At 35.0% G+C, this 16795-nt stretch overlaps 3 protein-coding genes across 4 annotated transcripts; 1 reads left to right on the top strand and 2 right to left on the bottom strand.

Moving 5' to 3' along the window:
• Positions 1-789: 789 nt before the first annotated feature.
• Positions 790-2351, top strand: LOC110647215 (uncharacterized). Of its 2 annotated transcripts, none has more exons than XM_021800947.2 (3): positions 790-944; positions 1058-1208; positions 2026-2351. In XM_021800947.2, exons 1-3 carry the CDS (start codon positions 845-847, stop codon positions 2027-2029), a joined length of 255 nt encoding a protein of 84 aa, XP_021656639.1. In that variant the 5' UTR covers positions 790-844; the 3' UTR covers positions 2030-2351. The 2 variants fall into 2 exon arrangements, with proteins under 2 accessions (XP_021656639.1, XP_021656634.1); XM_021800942.2 differs by having other exon boundaries at positions 2058-2351.
• Positions 2352-4047: 1696 nt separating this feature from the next.
• Positions 4048-7679, bottom strand: LOC110647209 (uncharacterized). Its single transcript, XM_021800934.2, has 4 exons — positions 7462-7679; positions 6859-7384; positions 4906-5418; positions 4048-4520 (listed from the first exon to the last, which is right to left on the bottom strand). Exons 2-4 carry the CDS (start codon positions 7108-7110, stop codon positions 4323-4325), a joined length of 963 nt encoding a protein of 320 aa, XP_021656626.1. The 5' UTR covers positions 7111-7384; positions 7462-7679; the 3' UTR covers positions 4048-4322.
• Positions 7680-8234: 555 nt separating this feature from the next.
• On the bottom strand, positions 8235-14437 carry LOC110647200 (auxin response factor 17). Its single transcript, XM_021800924.2, has 3 exons — positions 13154-14437; positions 10714-11469; positions 8235-8433 (listed from the first exon to the last, which is right to left on the bottom strand). Exons 1-2 carry the CDS (start codon positions 14222-14224, stop codon positions 10756-10758), a joined length of 1785 nt encoding a protein of 594 aa, XP_021656616.2. The 5' UTR covers positions 14225-14437; the 3' UTR covers positions 8235-8433; positions 10714-10755.
• Between the last annotated feature and the right edge of the window lie 2358 nt (positions 14438-16795).

Genomic DNA, 16795 nt, shown 5'->3' on the forward strand with positions numbered 1-16795 from the left:
ATTAATCTAATTAAAATATAGAAAAATTAAAAAGAAAAACCTCAAAAATTCTTTAAAAAAATAAAATACTAAACTAAGGGAATCCATTTTTAAATTTTAATTTTGCTTTAACTTTAATATAGATATATTGATGGTTAAATTAAACTTTGAATTTGAGGGTGAGTGATGAGACACAAACTCTCTAGTCACCGTTGAGGTTGAAGTTCATATCATCAATTTATGAATGAGTGGTTACAGATTTGTGAAAGACTGATAGATGAGTGGGGCTATGAGATATGAATGAGAGAGAAAAGATGGCAGAATGCAGACGCTAAGCTGATTAATTTTTCTTTAATCAAATAATTGGAGGATCCAAATAATATCATTGTAATATTCATCAAATTGTATAACCTTACTTTTAGATGAAAAATTTAAAATGTGAAATTTGAATTTGATAAAATTTTAAATTTTGTTTCATTAATTAGAGTTATGAATTTATATTAAGTTTATAAATATAGAGAGCATCTTATTTTGGTGTGAATTTGAAATGATTTATAAAATAATATTATTTGATATATATTTTGAAATTTTTTTAATAATTAAAATAGTATTATTGAAATTTATAATTTAGTGATAGTTTATATTTAAATTAAATCCAAATATCTTATTTCAATTTTAATATCAAACATAAAATAATTATTTAATTCATGCTTTTTAAAAATTCTCTTTTTTGTTTTGTCATTTATCTAAAAATTATCTGCTTTGGATTCCTGGTGGACCCGAGCCCATATCGGCCCAGCCCAGGAAACTCCAGTGAAAAGATAGACCAGGAAAACCGACGAAGGAAACGTAGCAAGCTCTGGCTATGGAGTCGTCTTCCACGCTTTCGCGTTGGGAATATTTCATCTTATTAATTCTGCGTCCGGTACTAGCAATCTCTTTCGTTCTCGTGTTCATATCTCTGGGTATATTTCTGTTTGTCTTGTTACTTGCCTTTTTATTTGATTAATCTGAGATTTTTTTTTTTTTTAATTTACTTGTTGATTTGGGGATTTCGTTTGGTGTAAAACAATTGCAGGGTGGTTTTTGGCATGGAAGCTGGTGCTGGTACACGTACCTCTTGTGCAAGAGATGTTCGGGTTGCGTAAAAGGATCCATAAACCCAAACCCATTACTCGTCGATTTTCCAGATATTACAAGTCCATTAATGCCCGAAATTCTACCTCTGGGTAATCTAATCTTATTTAATTTCTATTGATTCTGTTATGATGATGCGATTTTTGTAGTTATGAGAATTCTAGCTTTACTCGAGTCTTAGAGCTGTTGCTGTTGTTGTTGTTGCTGTTGTTTTTTTTTTTTTTTTTTTTTTTTTTTTTTAATACTTGCCTTTTGCTGTAGTCTAGTTTATATGATCATCCACCTAAATGACCTTTGAAACTGAGTTTTCAGTTTCAACTGGGTAACTGAATCTCTTGCTATGTTCTGATTACTAAATAATCTAGCAGGCATGTGCAGTCTGCACTCTTCCCTTTCTTTTCCCTTTTGTTTGGTTTAACTGAAGTTACTCTTTGCAAGAAAATGCATTTTGTTTGTAAGAAAAGAGTTTTGTGGTAACTCTTTATTGTTGTAATTTGCTAATGGCATTTCTTTAAAGAAAATGGTGGGTATTTTTAAGAGAGGAAAGTAAGGTTTTAACTCGTAATTGCCTCCACCACAGGGCAAGCTTCCATCCAACCAGTAAGCTATTGCTCTAGTATCAATTTTGTGAATTTGTTAATTTAGTTCCCTTTATCTGATTACTCGGAGAAAAACTTTTTCAGCTTTATTTTGGGAATATTTGAATTAAATAACAGTTGAGGTTGATCTGTCACCAGTCACCATAATTTCATGATAGTTTTATTTACCACATTGGATTTCTCTCTCAGCGGTACAGTGGCTTTTATCTTTTCAGTATGCGTGGAAATGTATACACAAGTTTACATAGCCTTCATTGGGCATTTTTAAATTTATCATTGAATGATGGATGCAATTATTTTTTGTTCATAGATGATGAAATCTGATGGGGGATTTGGTGTCAGTGCTGAATAAACATCTTCAGATCCGCTCGAGATCAAATTCTTGAATGCTTGTGTTCCTGGCAGGGGAGACCAAGGCAGAGTGAAGTAACAAAAACCATACATATTTTTGGCTCCCAACAAAGAAATTATCAATGAATGTTCATGTTTATAGATAATAGAGATTATGCTTTTGTGTATAGATACGTTTGTATTCTGAAATTCATGCAAGAAGATGCATTACATTGACATAAGCTGATAGTTGGGAATTTTACCTATCTCAAGCTCCATGAAATCTGAGCATTAATTTATTTTTAATTTTATCTTATTGCAACTGCTATAAGCTCGTTCATTAGTCTTTAGATTAATTAAAGTGCACACATAATTGAGTAGTGAATGTGTGTGTGTGTATATATATATTTTAATATGCTCCCCAACGCGACTCAAATTAATTTACGAACCAAATCCACCCCAACTGAGGAACCCTGGAGAAACTGGGAAGAAAAGCAGAACCACTCGCCAATCACTGGTTGCTACCTCTAGAGGCATTGCGGAGACTACATCTAACAAAAAAATGTTAGCATTGCATGGTTTGAAGATGTCCTTGACCACACAGCACTCCAACGAAACAAAGGAGCCTCCCAACTTCCTCAACAGACAAAGAGAACAGCTCGCCATTAATGAGAGGTTTCGACGCAGAGCTCTTATTGGCACAAAACCGACAAGATGTCTTTCCTAGTTGTAGTGTATAAGTAGATCCTAGAGATGTGAAAACAGCCGAAGCAATAAGACCCACTTACCGTGTAAGCCGAAACAATAGAGACAAGAGGTTGATGGTAACCTCTCAGCAGAGCTAAAACTTTCCTGTAGGAGTCCATTCATTTTCAACTCTCTACCCAGAACCCTCAAAACCAAACCTAGGATGCAGGATCTACTATAAAAACCTCTCTCTGAAGATCAACCTGCATGCAACAAAACAAACACAAACAACAATTATATATAGCCTAACCCAGCTGGGGAGGGCAAACGCTCAACACCAGACCAAAAACCAAAGCCTTCCCCTGCCCGAAAGCAGGGGAAGTCGACAGAAAAACAAAGCTCGCCAACCCCGAGAACAAACGGATAAGAGAAACCCAATCGGAGATATTTTCTCTCTTAAACCAGGAGTGAGAGTCAGCGTTGCAGACATGATTACGTTGACTTTGCATGTATCGTATTGCTAAGTACTCCTTTTCTTTAACATAATAACGATTTTACAGTAACTGCATCCATAATTTTTATTCCCTCGCCAGTAATGTATGTGGAATAAAAAAATTCCTCCAAAGATAATTTGTATACTTTTTCATTTATTTGTTTATTTTTCTCAATTTTTATTATTAACGATAAAAACTTTTGAACTTTTAAATTTTTATCATTATTAATACTTTTATTTCTCATTAATTATTTTTTAATCCCTTATTAATAATTAAGTTGACAAAAAATGAAAACAAAAACTAAATAATTAAGAAATCAATTGTGATAAACTAAAAAATATATTTTTAAAAATACAAAAACTAAATCATTAATTTTAATATAATCAATTTACCCTTTCAATTGTTTCTTTATACTTTCTTTCTAATTCCTACCCCAGAGAGCATCTTCACGCTGGTACAAATATGTCCGCCCTGTCTTCTTCAGGCGTATCCACCTTTTAGTCCCAACATCCATAGTTTTATAATCAAGATGTATGTTTATGAGCGTAGTTAATGTCGAAGACAGTATATGCCAATTAACACTGCAGACGCACAACAATGACAGGGATATACCGGAGTACTGTAACAAATGGTCGTAGTCGCTTAGACTTTGGAAAGTAAAGAATGCCCAAAATGTAATTTGATCAAACAACAAACCGGTAAGTTAAAAGTGCAACAAAAAGTCCGATAAATGCTGCTTCCACTAATGCAGCATTAATGGGAAATTCAAAAAAATGCAAAATGCCATAAGCTAAGCCGCCAAAAAACAAATTAGGAACATGTTGTCACAATTGGAAATGATGATTCAATTGGTTAACGTGTGTTCTCATACTTGTATCAACAGTGCGACTTTGTTTTCCTAAAACAAAAATGTCTCTATCTGTTTGTAAGACATGAAAACTGGATTCTAGAGCCCGGACAGCACAGGATAACATTTTTTTTTAATTACCCAAATATAAAAGGAATAAGATAATTAAACAAAAGCTTCACAAGCTGATAAGAAACAATGGTGGATCAAAATAGAATTCCCCATCAGAAACTGGGATTTGCAGCTATACTATCTGTCATCCACTCTAGCTGCTGTTGCAGGTTGCTCATTGCTGAGAGATGCTTTCTTCCTACCAGGCCCAGTAGAAACTTTGACCATGGCTGGTCTTAAAAGCCGATTTCCAAGAAGAAAACCACGCTGGAATTCTTGAATTACAATGCCTTCCTTGTACTCTTGTGACTCTTCACGTGCAATGGCCTCATGCAGCTGCATGCAAAAAAATAAAATCAGCTCGACCATTATGAGATGATATGACATTAAATTGAAATAAATAATTGTTTACTGATTACTATCACTTAAAATTATGTAAAACATCATCTTTATGGAAGGTAGATGTAGCATAATGCAACAGATTCCTTGTTTTGTATTTTGTTGCAGTGTACAAAGTATACTATAAGTATTTTGAGAATCCTTGTGTCACATTCTTTGAGGTACTATAAACAACAGCATACATGAAAATAAATTTTTTGAGCATAGCCCCATGTACTCTCATCGGTGTGAACATACCACAACCACAAAGAAATTATTCACCAATAAAGAAAATCAAATTAAGTAATCTCTAATTCTCTACAGGTTTTAGTGCTTTACATACCGAGGGATCAAATGGCTTTCCAACTGTTGCTACAGCAACCACCTGCAGGCTCCTCATGATCTCCACAAGCTGCTTGTATATACCTTGGTAACTTGCATCAATCTTCTTTTCCTTTTCTGTTTCTGGTTTTATTTGTTGTTTGGCTCTTTCAAAGCTGTCCACCATGGGCAAAAGGCTCTCAATCACTTCTCCCTGGGCATTACTCCTAATGGTAAGCCTTTCCTTCTCTGACCTTTTTCTAAAATTATCAAAATCTGCTTGCAAGCGAATATTTTTCTCCTTGCCAGAGGTTATTTCCGCTGATAAAGCTGAAACTTTCTGGATTAATTGAGTATTCTCATTTTCAATAATCATTATCCTAGCCTCAACGTCCAATACAGTCCTCTCATCTCCTAGAAGAATAGCCGCTTTATAAATGTTAATAAGGTTCTTCAAACTGGATACACGTTGGCCATCTGCTTCTTTTTCTGATGCTTTTACATCATTTTGATGATTCTCCTCTTTGTCATTTGTCTAAATTAAGAACAAAAATGGGGGAAGGAACATTATTTTAATCAATTTGAATTGCTACTATCAATTTAAGGGGGAAAATTGGAGGTTAAAATAATTAATAGAACATTGGGAAAGGTAAAATTCATTATCTTAAATTGCAACTTCACTTCAAAAAGTTATTGGTGAGAGTGAGGAAGTAAAATGAACCGTTAGTTACATGACTTAGTACGACATCAAAGTTACCAAGATCTCTAAACTCTCAAGGAGGTGCAATATGGAATTGCCCACTGGATCTCATGGTGACGCCAAATTTCTTTTATTAGCAATTTTAAACAGTTAGAAGATACAATATGAGGTCCTACACCAAATTAAACTCTCAAATATTCAGCCTAAAATCATATGACAGTTGTCATTTCTTGGTTTCATATATATGTTTGTAAATAGACCAGCATAGCACATGCATATACATACAGCAAACCAGCTAAGCCTAACCCCACTTCACCATCTATGATTTTGTGCCATGCTTTGATAACCGTCCTCCAAACTAACCCATACTGCATTCTACATGACTGTTTAATATAATACAAATAAACAAATGTTCAAAATAGGGTTGAGGATTTAATTCAACACAGACGACAGCATAACTAGGGGTCCTTAAGCACATGAAATCTCCTAGCCACAGCCTTCCAAACTCATAGACATATAATGCAAGCATAAAGTCAAAACAATCAATTAAAAACTAAGAACTTATAAATGGATGATATATCAACAAAACTGTGGCCAAAAGGAAAAACATAGAAGGCAGACGTGGTTGTGTTCAAATCGTGTTTGACCATAGACAGACTTGTGACCAAGCTTAAAGTAAAAAGAGAGATCTAAAAGTCAGCTAGCATGTGCATCCAAGGAGAGTTCTTGCTGAGCAGAAAACTGCTCCAGGAGACAACACTCAATTCGCCAAGGAAACAATCTCAAATATGGAAAGCTTTAACGGCCAATAGTTGAGGTTAATTTCTGCAAATTTTCATATGCACAATGCTTCCTAAATCAACTTCAGTCAGACATCAACTGTCCACCCCACAGTCAAATGCTGATACATCCAGAGCATCTACTAACTAGATAAAGACGCCCATTAGCAAAAATCATAGTTTATGCTTGTGGCACACACAAACTATGTACACCTAGATGTAAAAGGGCATGGAGAATCAGCGAAAGTTTTGTTACTTCTTTTTCATGAGTAGCATCTATAATTTCCACATCTACGAGAGACACCTTCGATTTCCATCATTTCAGATACTGTTCAGCATAAAAAATTAAGATTCGGAAATCCCAGAAATGGTAGAATTTAAAAAAAAAAAAAAAAATCGCATTCACATCCACCAAGATTATAGTAAAAACAAGTTTAATAAAAAATGGACATAAAACAAGCATAAATTAACTAGTTAAGAAAAATGGATTGCATACAGTAGGTGCAGAATCTTCGGCGGCAAGGTAAGCTTTGAAGGAACGCGATTGGAAGTAGTAGTTTGTGAGTGGAGAGGAATTGGAGAGAGGTAATCCAATGATAGGATTGGAAAGACGACGTCTATGATGGAGAGATTGGAGAGGCAATAGAGTTTTAGTTTCTAGGGTTTTGGAGGGTTTTGCAGGGAATGAAGCGAAGAGGCGCGGAGGTGGAGGAGTTAAGAGAGAGTGGTTAGAGAAAGAAACGGCCATTGATTGATGATGATGGTTTCAATTTCACAAATCAAAGCACTTGTTTAAAGCCCTTTCCCTTGCCTGCCCAACAATGAGCACGATTTGACGGAAGAACCGTCTGGAAACAGAGCTTAATTTAGCTTAATAATTAATTAACTATTAATAAGCTGAGCTAACCACTTTATTTGTCCTGTATGTGGACGGAGATAGATATGGACCGTGGTATTGAGGTTCTTCTCTTGCCAATTTTCCCTTACTCAACCAAACCCCAATATATTTCCTCCACGGAATTCTGAAAATTTAATGTTCTTAATTAGTACAGTGAGGTTTATTCCACATTGAACACGTAATTTCATGTGCCATTCCTACCGTATGGCGTACCATCGTTGACTGAGGTTGACAGCTACCAACATGCAGACTAGAGTTAGCATTCGACCTTGGAATTTGCCGAAGTGCCAATTCTTTTCCTTGCTATTACCCATCAAAATAGCAAATGATACACGCATACGGTTCCCAAGCATACACTGCTTCTTTTTCTTCTATCCAGCTCGTTTCTCGGGCATGAAAATTGCAAGAAAGATAGCACTTAGTTCTGCCTCGTTAGAGATCATGAAATACTTGGTTAATGGAATTTTCATTTATTAAGTCTTTATAAAAGATTGATAACTATTCAAAATGAGAAATTTGATGAATCAAGTGTTTACCATACACAACAAATCCAGCTCAAGACCAGGTGACCAATCATATGCTCATTGATAGTTGCTGCTTTCTCAAATGTAAAATGCAGTCCTTCAGAATACAGAAAAGAGCAGTCATTGCACCTACAGCATGTTGGTTGGTACGCATCTTAACTTTTTGACTCATTCACAGTCTCACCATCTGACCATATATGAAGCCGCTCATAGAAGGTCTATATAGTTTTTACTCTCAGGCAAAGGAGGAAAAACTTGTCCTGATGAGAAGGAACACATGCCGTTCCTGCACTCAGGCATGTCCACTTATGGGCATCAGCACATTCCCCTAACATCCTGAACAAGCATCATTTTCCCAAAATCCCAAATGCAGGTAATTCCCTTATTTTAGATAAAATCATCAAGGAAACCCAGTTGTTTCCCTTTCCTCTGAGATGAAACGAAATGGCATAAAGCAACAAAGAAATATGATCTACTCTCAAACGATATTGTATATGCCACACAAACATTCAGTACTTGATTTAAAACACATACTAAGTTTAATATTGTCTGAGTTCCAACATTGCTAACTAAATCAAACACAGTAACACACACTAGTTACCACTGCCAGCGTCTAATAAGAAGTCAGCTTCCTGCCTGCTTATAGTACCTACATACATGAACAAATAAATAACATGTCAGGAATTTCGTATTGGTTGAAATGTGGCCACTGAAATTAAATTAAGGCCATATTTTTTGAGCTCCAATAATTCAGCTAACACTCATTCAAATCCAATGATAAACAAAAGTTTCAAACTTTCAATTCAAGGATAAACACTTTTAAGAATAACAAACCAATAAACACTCACCATAACAAGGAGGTTAGTAGCTATGAAAATAAATAATGCAATTCATTGCTTTAATTGTTGATTATGAAAAAGCAGGTTAGCTAGAGGGCTACTCAACTCAACTCAACTCAACTAAGCCTTTATCCCAAAAATTTGGGGTCGGCTATATGGATTCGCTTTCTCCACTCTGAACGATTTTGGGTTAAATCCTCATAAATGTGTAATGCTTCTAGGTCATTATTGACGATTGAAAGTAACCGAAATAAATCGTTGTGGTTCAGTTCAGTCCATCGGTTCCAATTTTAGTCAGCAAACTGCTTACAGAAGCCCCAAGCAAAACCCAAACAAAACAGATTCATCCCAAGTAAAATATTCAACAATTAACCAATAATCATCCAAAAATCAATGGTAGTCAACCAAAACTCATTCAAACAAAAACTAATTGTTCAATCAAAATCTTCTACAATTACCAAAAAATTTCAACACTCAAAATTTCAAATTTATCCCAAGTAAAAAATCAACAGTAGGCAAAGAAGTGAGGCTTTGAGATGAACCCAAGAGGCATCATCTCATCCCAGGACTTTGGCTCTGCGACTGCGTTTTCGTGACTTCTAAGGAAGTCCATAGAGACAATGGCTTGGCTTTCAGCGAGGAAGAGGGAACTTTGGTCTCTGAGGGTCGACTTGATTTGTTGATTTGTGAAGGGACTAAAGCTCAGAAGAACTCTCACTGCGTGAACTCTGAAGACAATGGCTTGGCTTCCTGCGAGGAAGAGAGAAAGCTGATTTGTTGATTCATAAGGGTCGACTCGCTGTTGGTTCGTTTTTAGGAAGATTTCGGCAAGCAATTGCTACAGCCATCACCGTCTGAACTCTGAAGAACCAATAAAACGCTATTGTGCTGGGTGGGTATGAGAGGAAAGAAGACTGGGACAGGAAAGGGATATTAGGTTGTTCAGTTCTTTATACACACACAAACCCTGTAAAAACGGTGTAGCTTAATGGTTCGGTCGGTTTGGTTTTTCCTTTAATTTTAGTTAATTAACTGAACCAAAAACTGAAATTCCCTTAAACTAATAACCGAACCAAACCGAACCGAAATAACTGAATTGGCTAACTTCAGTTTTTCAGTTATAACCCTAAATTACTCAACCCTAGTCCTTTTGTGACATTCAAATGCCAAAAATGAATAAAAACAATATTCTTTTCCTTTTCTCTCCACTTTCTTTCAATAAAATGAAGCCTGAAGTTTTCAAAAAATTGCCAACCTAAGAAATTTGAACTTTCTGCAATTCGTTAATTCCAATAATTTGCCGAGTCCCTAGACAATGCTAGAGAAATGGCATTCACAGTTCATTTTCAGATAACATAACGTGAAATAAAATTTTAGTTGACCCTGACTGTTTTCTCGAGTCCTGTAGTCAGTCAAGAGTCAATAAGCTCACAAATAGCATAAAAACATGTAATGCTTCTGAAAAATAGAGCCTGCAATTATGCAACCAAAAGTAAACTGGCACCTAGTCACAAATATGAGAGAATATACCTGGATATTACACATACAAGCACCTTTTGAAACATGGTGAATTAAATTCAAATGGTATAATACTAAAACTAGGACTTAAAAATACAAATTTAAAAACTCCAGCAGCAAGACCACATCGATAATGAGAACAAACACATAGATGGACATAATAAGATACAGGTTGATTTGGTGATAAGAAATTAACCGATATTTAGACAGATATTTGATACTTCAATATAGATTCTAAGTAAATGTAAGAAGCAGCATTAATGTAAATTACCCTTGATTGTGGGTCAGCCCCCAAATCCAACACAAATGACATAGGCAAAATGATAACATTCTGGAATAATTCTAATGTCCAAAATGAATTAGAGTAAATAAATAAAACCCTCAAGAATCATGTCCTATTATCATAGAACACCAGAACAATGAAATGCTGTCAAACCTAATTAAAGAACATTTGGGATAAGACTTCAATTTATTGAGATTGTAGCTTGCAATCAAATTTGAATACTAAAATTATTGCATGTAAGCGCAAAATGACATAACAGGAGGTTGAATCCAGCCAGAGCTACTCATACCTGTTCAGCTATTCATCTGCCTGACATTTCACGACTACTAGTTCATAAAGAGCACGCTTCAACCTCTGATGCTCTCTGGCATTGGACATCAATCCTGTTGAGCAGTTCCATATAAGAGGATGATAATGCAAGATCTAGCGGACTGTTTTCATTATAACCTTTACTGCCACAATCTTCCATGTAGCCAGCATCATCAAAACCACTTTCAACAGGCTGGTTTATGTGAATGATCTTACCAAATAACTGAAAAGAACTAATACCAACTTGTGTTGAGTTGCAGCGCGAATTTCCAACAAGTTCTGTAGCAAAAGAATGCACGCTACTCTGACTATCTGAGGATAAGTAATCAGACTGAGAACTGCCAATGTTCAGCTCAGTGGACACGGTTTTCAACTTTGGCACCATTTTGTTATCAAAGACATTATCAGGGCACGTCTGAGAAGCAGTCTCACTTAAGAAGCTGGACAAACCAAAAATGGAAAAAGGATCTTGCCTGGCTCCCTGCATGCCAGCAGGAGAAGTGTTAAAATTCAACAATGACTGGTTCATGTTCCCAATTGTTGAATTACATGGTCCCGACATAGGAAAGAAGAGTTCTCCGTCTCCGTCTGTCAGCAACCCAGAATTTTCAGGAAATTTGAATCTATTCTCAGGAGGGAATGCATCATGAAGTGGTGGTGTGGGCGCAACAAATTCAACTTGCCAAGGGTTCACTCTCTTTGCATTTTGTAAAACTTCAGGTTCATCCCATGTAATCTGCATCAGAAAGAAAGACAGCAACAGATACAAGGAAAAAATATTAGAAATTTTTAACCAAAAATAGTACCAAAATCTCATCTCATTACTTCTCATAGCCTTCTATGCTCATATAGACTAGAAATTCATCTTTTGGGGGGAAAGAAATCTTGACAAAAATATTGGGATCAAAATAAAAATATAAAATATTAAGAGATCAAAAGTAAATAATATAAAAAAATGAATGAAATTTACTTAAAAGTGCAGAGGCCGAAACAAAGATAAAAATATTGGAGGGGCAAACAATAACTTAAAAAAAAAATTAATAGGTTAAATTTTAAGGAGGCAAACATTTTTTTTTAAATGTACTAAAATATATATGTAAAATTTTATTTTAAAATTTTTAAGGGGGCAAACAACAATTTTTCTAAAAAATGCATTAAAATTAAAAGTAAAATTTTAACTTTAATAATTCGGGACCCAATCTGTGCTGTAGTTCTGCCCCCTGCTACTATGATACTTCAACCATAATAATAATAATAATAATTGCAACAGAGATAATGGCAATGACAACAACAACAATGTATGAACTCATTTAAGCCACTGTATAAAAAGGTGGAAAAAATGGAGTATGAATCTATTTGTACCCATTATTGCTTGATAAGCTGATCACAGATAAGTAAAATCTGGAAATATTACTGTGAGATAATTCAAAAGGCAAAGGGCTTGTTTAGCATTGCTATTAGAAGTGCTGTTGAGAAAATCATTTTTTCAGATATACAACTTAGAGAGTATTAAAAAATAATTTAAAATTAAATTTGATAAGTTCTAGTCATAAGAATATTAAAATGATAAAATAGTTTTTTCCAAACTGTTTTTTTCAATGGCATCTAAAATGGTACTTTATTCAGAAAAGCAATTTCAGGCCACCAAACACAATGTCAAACAGGCACAAAGTAAACCTGATTAAAAACAGTTCAAATTCATAATATAATTCGCAAAGAAAAGCATATAATGTAGAAAAAAATTTCATAAGAAAGCAACGCAGACTGCCAGATTCAGCATTTTGTAATAACTACACGCCTGGACAATCAAGGAAGCAGAAAAAGAAAACACAAATTAGAAAAATAGAAGAGTACAAATATTGAGCACAGAAAAATAGTAATTGAAAGTATCTAACCAATTATTGAGCAGAAAAATCAAGTAATTGTTTCAGCACATGCAAGTCATCTATCTCAAAGATTAAGTAATTGAAAGTTTATACCCAAAGCAATTCTCTCTGCAATTTCATTAACATGAACTATCAATGAGCTGTAACAAGATGTTGATATGCTGTTCTAAGCTCAGCAAGTAAGCCATTGGCAAACATTAAACTCACTCTCCGCAATCATGCTGAGATCAACACTGAATCACAACCAGTTTGATTTAACTCATTGAAACTTGTTATGCCTACACACGTAATAATCCATACGCCAACTTCCAAGAAGCAAAGCATAAAGAACGAACAATAAGCTAAAAAGTTGGAGATAACTCATAAATTTTGCCTAACCTTTTTTTTTTTTTTGTAATTATCAATTATATAACACCCCCACAGGGGCGGCGGCGGGAGTTGTGGTTGGAGGGAGAGAAGAGAGAGTAACGCCAGATGCACGAGATATATCAAATCCAAAAGGACGTAAAATCAACAAATATATCAAATATAAACCTGAAGCATACGCCAAGGAGAGCCACGCCAGGGACCACAGTCGGGCACAGCCGCAGATGAAATTGTACCCTGAAAACATGACGTTCGGGATAAGTCCTCCGTCTCCATTGACATTTTCACTCTCATCCCAGCAGTCCAAAACACATTGAGCGCTCGCTCCACCACCTCAGCCCTCACCACGAAATCTGAGTGCCAAACAGGTCTCGGATAATACACCACCTCAAATGGCAAACCCTGCGCTGCCCTCTCTATTGCCTCCATGACAGCCTCCTGCGACACTCTCCCTCTCCCGCTCCTCGAGAACCCCTCCTCCTTCACATTTATTTTCACATCTCCAGTTCCGCAACCAATCTGCTCCCGCCACCTAGCGCAGTCCTCACCATTGTTCGACCTAACAGCCCTGCGCACTCCAATAAACATCTCTCCCGCCAAATTTCTCATGAAAACCACCGTATCACCAGCGATCAAATTCTTGTGGTTCACGAACTTACTCCACCCGGTGGTTAACAAGTGCCTGCGAGGCGTCCCTCGATAAATGTGCCTAAAATCCCAAGAAATGCCATGAATGTCGGTTACTGTTATGGTTTGTACAGGCGGATCCGCTTGGTAGTTCAACGGCGGGAAGATGGAGTCCGCACAAAACCTCGGAACAGAGAAACCGCCACCATTATTCGCATCAGAGGGAGTCAAAATCTTCGCAAACGCCACAATCTCATCCTCATCATCATCTCCGCCTTCTCGCCCGAGGCGTCCAGAAGGTTCCAGAAGGGGAAGAGAATGGTTCAATGAAGGATCAATAGGAAAGAGAAGAAGTTTCGTATACACCTCATCGGTAACAGGGTCGGCTAGCAATTGAACGGCAGAGATTTGGCAAGGGATTGAAGGTCTGGAGCGAGCGAGAGGAGAAAGGAGAGAATGAGAAACAGAAGAGGAGGACTGCTCGAGGTGACCTTGAGGGAAGTAGTAAACCCTAGAATTGACAGTGGGTATATGAACCGATGACCCCGCGCAGGCCCGCCAAATCCGATGGTCCAAGCGGCGGAGGTCGGAGGAAGGCGGGAGCGGCCGCATTTGCTCAGTTAGAGTTTAGAAGGCGATACGGATGAAGAGCGATATAGATTCGAGGGAGAGATATTGGCAGTGAATGGAGACGGTTTTTTTAACATATGAGCACTCTCTTTCTTGAGTCCTTTGAGTGAGTGTGTATGTTTGTATGTTGGCGAGCGATAGTGTCTGAGATGAGATAGGAGAGAGAGAGAGAGAGAGTGCCGTCTGGGGGTCGGAGAACGCAGACGGATGCATTTACGGTTTTAGCCACGACAGTAGCGCTAACTAACTTTGACTGTTTGACATCCTTCACGCTCTTTTCCACTTCGCGTGCTCCCCACTTTCCACTGTGTATTCAGTATTCACTATTCACCATCCTCTTCAAAACTAAATCATAAAAAAAAGTACACTTCTAGCACCCTATACTTACTCTTTTAGCATTAAAAATATGTGATTTATTTTATTATAATTAAGAACAATAACTTTAATGCAATTAAAACTTTAAGAATAATTACTAACAATGTTAAATGATATTGATATGATGCTAACATAATATGTTAATGAAGCACTATGTATGACATAACATACAAATATGAGCATCATGTTACTGATTTTTATGTTATTATTTGTTTTATAACTTAAATATAAAAAAATGAAAATACATACCTAAAATTACCAAAAAAAAAATTAAGCTCTAAATATTAAAAGTGTAATTTTAAAAATACATGAAAAAATAAAGAATATATATAGAGAGAGATAATCTCTCTCTCTCTTTATTTCTCTCTCTTCTTATTTGCTTCTCTCTCCATCTATTTATATATTTTTTTATCTATTTATTAATTTTATTATCATATTTTCCCTTTATTAATTAAGAGATTAAAAAAATTACAGAAGACAGAAATATATAAAGACAGACAAACAGACAGAGTGATTCTTTTATGCCTTTTTCCCTTTTTCTCTCATTGTGTGTGTGTGAATATCTCTCTTTTCCCTCTCTCTTCTAATTTTTTACCTCTCAATTAACCAAATAGATATGGGGAGAGTTTGATAAAAAAGATTTAACAGATATGGAGAGAAAAGCAAATAGGAATAAAAAGAGAGAGAGAGAGAGTCGTAGAGAGAGAGAGAGGGAGAGAGAGATAATGAAAAATATTGAGAGATATTGATAAAGTAATTCTCTCACACCTTTCTCCTCATCTCTCCCTTTCCCTCTTTCTCTCATTGTGTCTTCCTCTCTCTCTCTCTCTCTCTCCTCTTATTTTTTAATATACTTTCAATATTTTATAGCTTTTAGCATTTAGAGCTTAATTTATTTTTTTTTTACAATTTAGGATATGCACTTTTACTTTTTACACTTAAATCACAAAATAAAAATTGAATAAAAATTAATGACATTAGCATACTATTTCAGTATTACGTCATACATAATGCCACATCAGTATCATGTCAACGCTATTTAATACTGTTAATAATTTATCCTCAATACACTAAAGTTTCTATCATTAATTATAATAAAATAAAGTATCTTCAATATTAAAACGCTAAAATACATGGTATTAAATTATACTTTTCCATAAAAAGAATTAAATTGTAACAATTTTAAATTTTATTTTATTCTATTCTAAATTCGCCATAGTTTAACTAAAATTTTGTAATAATGATATTTGTTATTGAAATTCTATCTATAGTTGAAGGCCGTAGTTGGTAAATTACATTGCATGGAGAATGAACGGTCATCGTAAAATAATGGAAGTAAAAGCTAAGTGATTAATTCGTCAGGTTATTTAAGCTTTCCATTTTGATGAAGTTTAATCGTTCATCAGTCTACTAATAAAGAAAATCAGTAGTAGTACATGTACACGGATTATTGTTTATGGTAAGGAGGAGTGTACCACTGGTCTCTCATAAATAAGCCATGCTTATCCTTGCTAACTACTTGCTTACCATCTTTCAATTTAGATAAACTTGGTCCTTCTTGCTAAATATTGTTCTTAAGAGATCAAATTAATAATTATCCTTTTTAAGAGTTAAAACTTATAAGGATATTTTTTTATTTTTTAAACCTTGTAACATACATGTTTCAATTCTGCACTTTATAAAATCTTATAATTATTACAATTCCTTTTTTTTTCTTTACAATTATGTTAAAATTATAAAAGTAGAATATAAGCATTTATTTTTAAATATTTATTTATATTTATCCTTTCTAAAATTCTTTTTATAAATGAAAGGCCTTAAAATTGCAGATTAACTTTATTTTCTAATAAAAATTCAAATGAAATTGAAGTGGAAGCTTTATTTGTTGAACTCACAAATTAAAATGTAAGACAATGAGGAAAAGAACTTCGTTTTTTTTTTTTAATTATTCATAGAATAAAATATGAATAAATTTTGATAATTGTCCCTGAATTTATCTTGTTGTAACATTACAGTTCATCAACTTAAAAATTTAATATAAAACACCATCAATTTTTAAATTTTACGCAGTAAAATCCCTCTAACCTCAAATTACCAGTTTTTTAGTTAAACGCTAACCTGGACAGTTACAGCATGAAGCTTAGTCAGTATTTCTTTTTTCTCTCTCAAGTCATGTGT

Source organism: Hevea brasiliensis, chromosome 12 (assembly GCF_030052815.1).
Source record: "Hevea brasiliensis isolate MT/VB/25A 57/8 chromosome 12, ASM3005281v1, whole genome shotgun sequence".
Taxonomy (NCBI): Eukaryota; Viridiplantae; Streptophyta; class Magnoliopsida; order Malpighiales; family Euphorbiaceae; genus Hevea; species Hevea brasiliensis.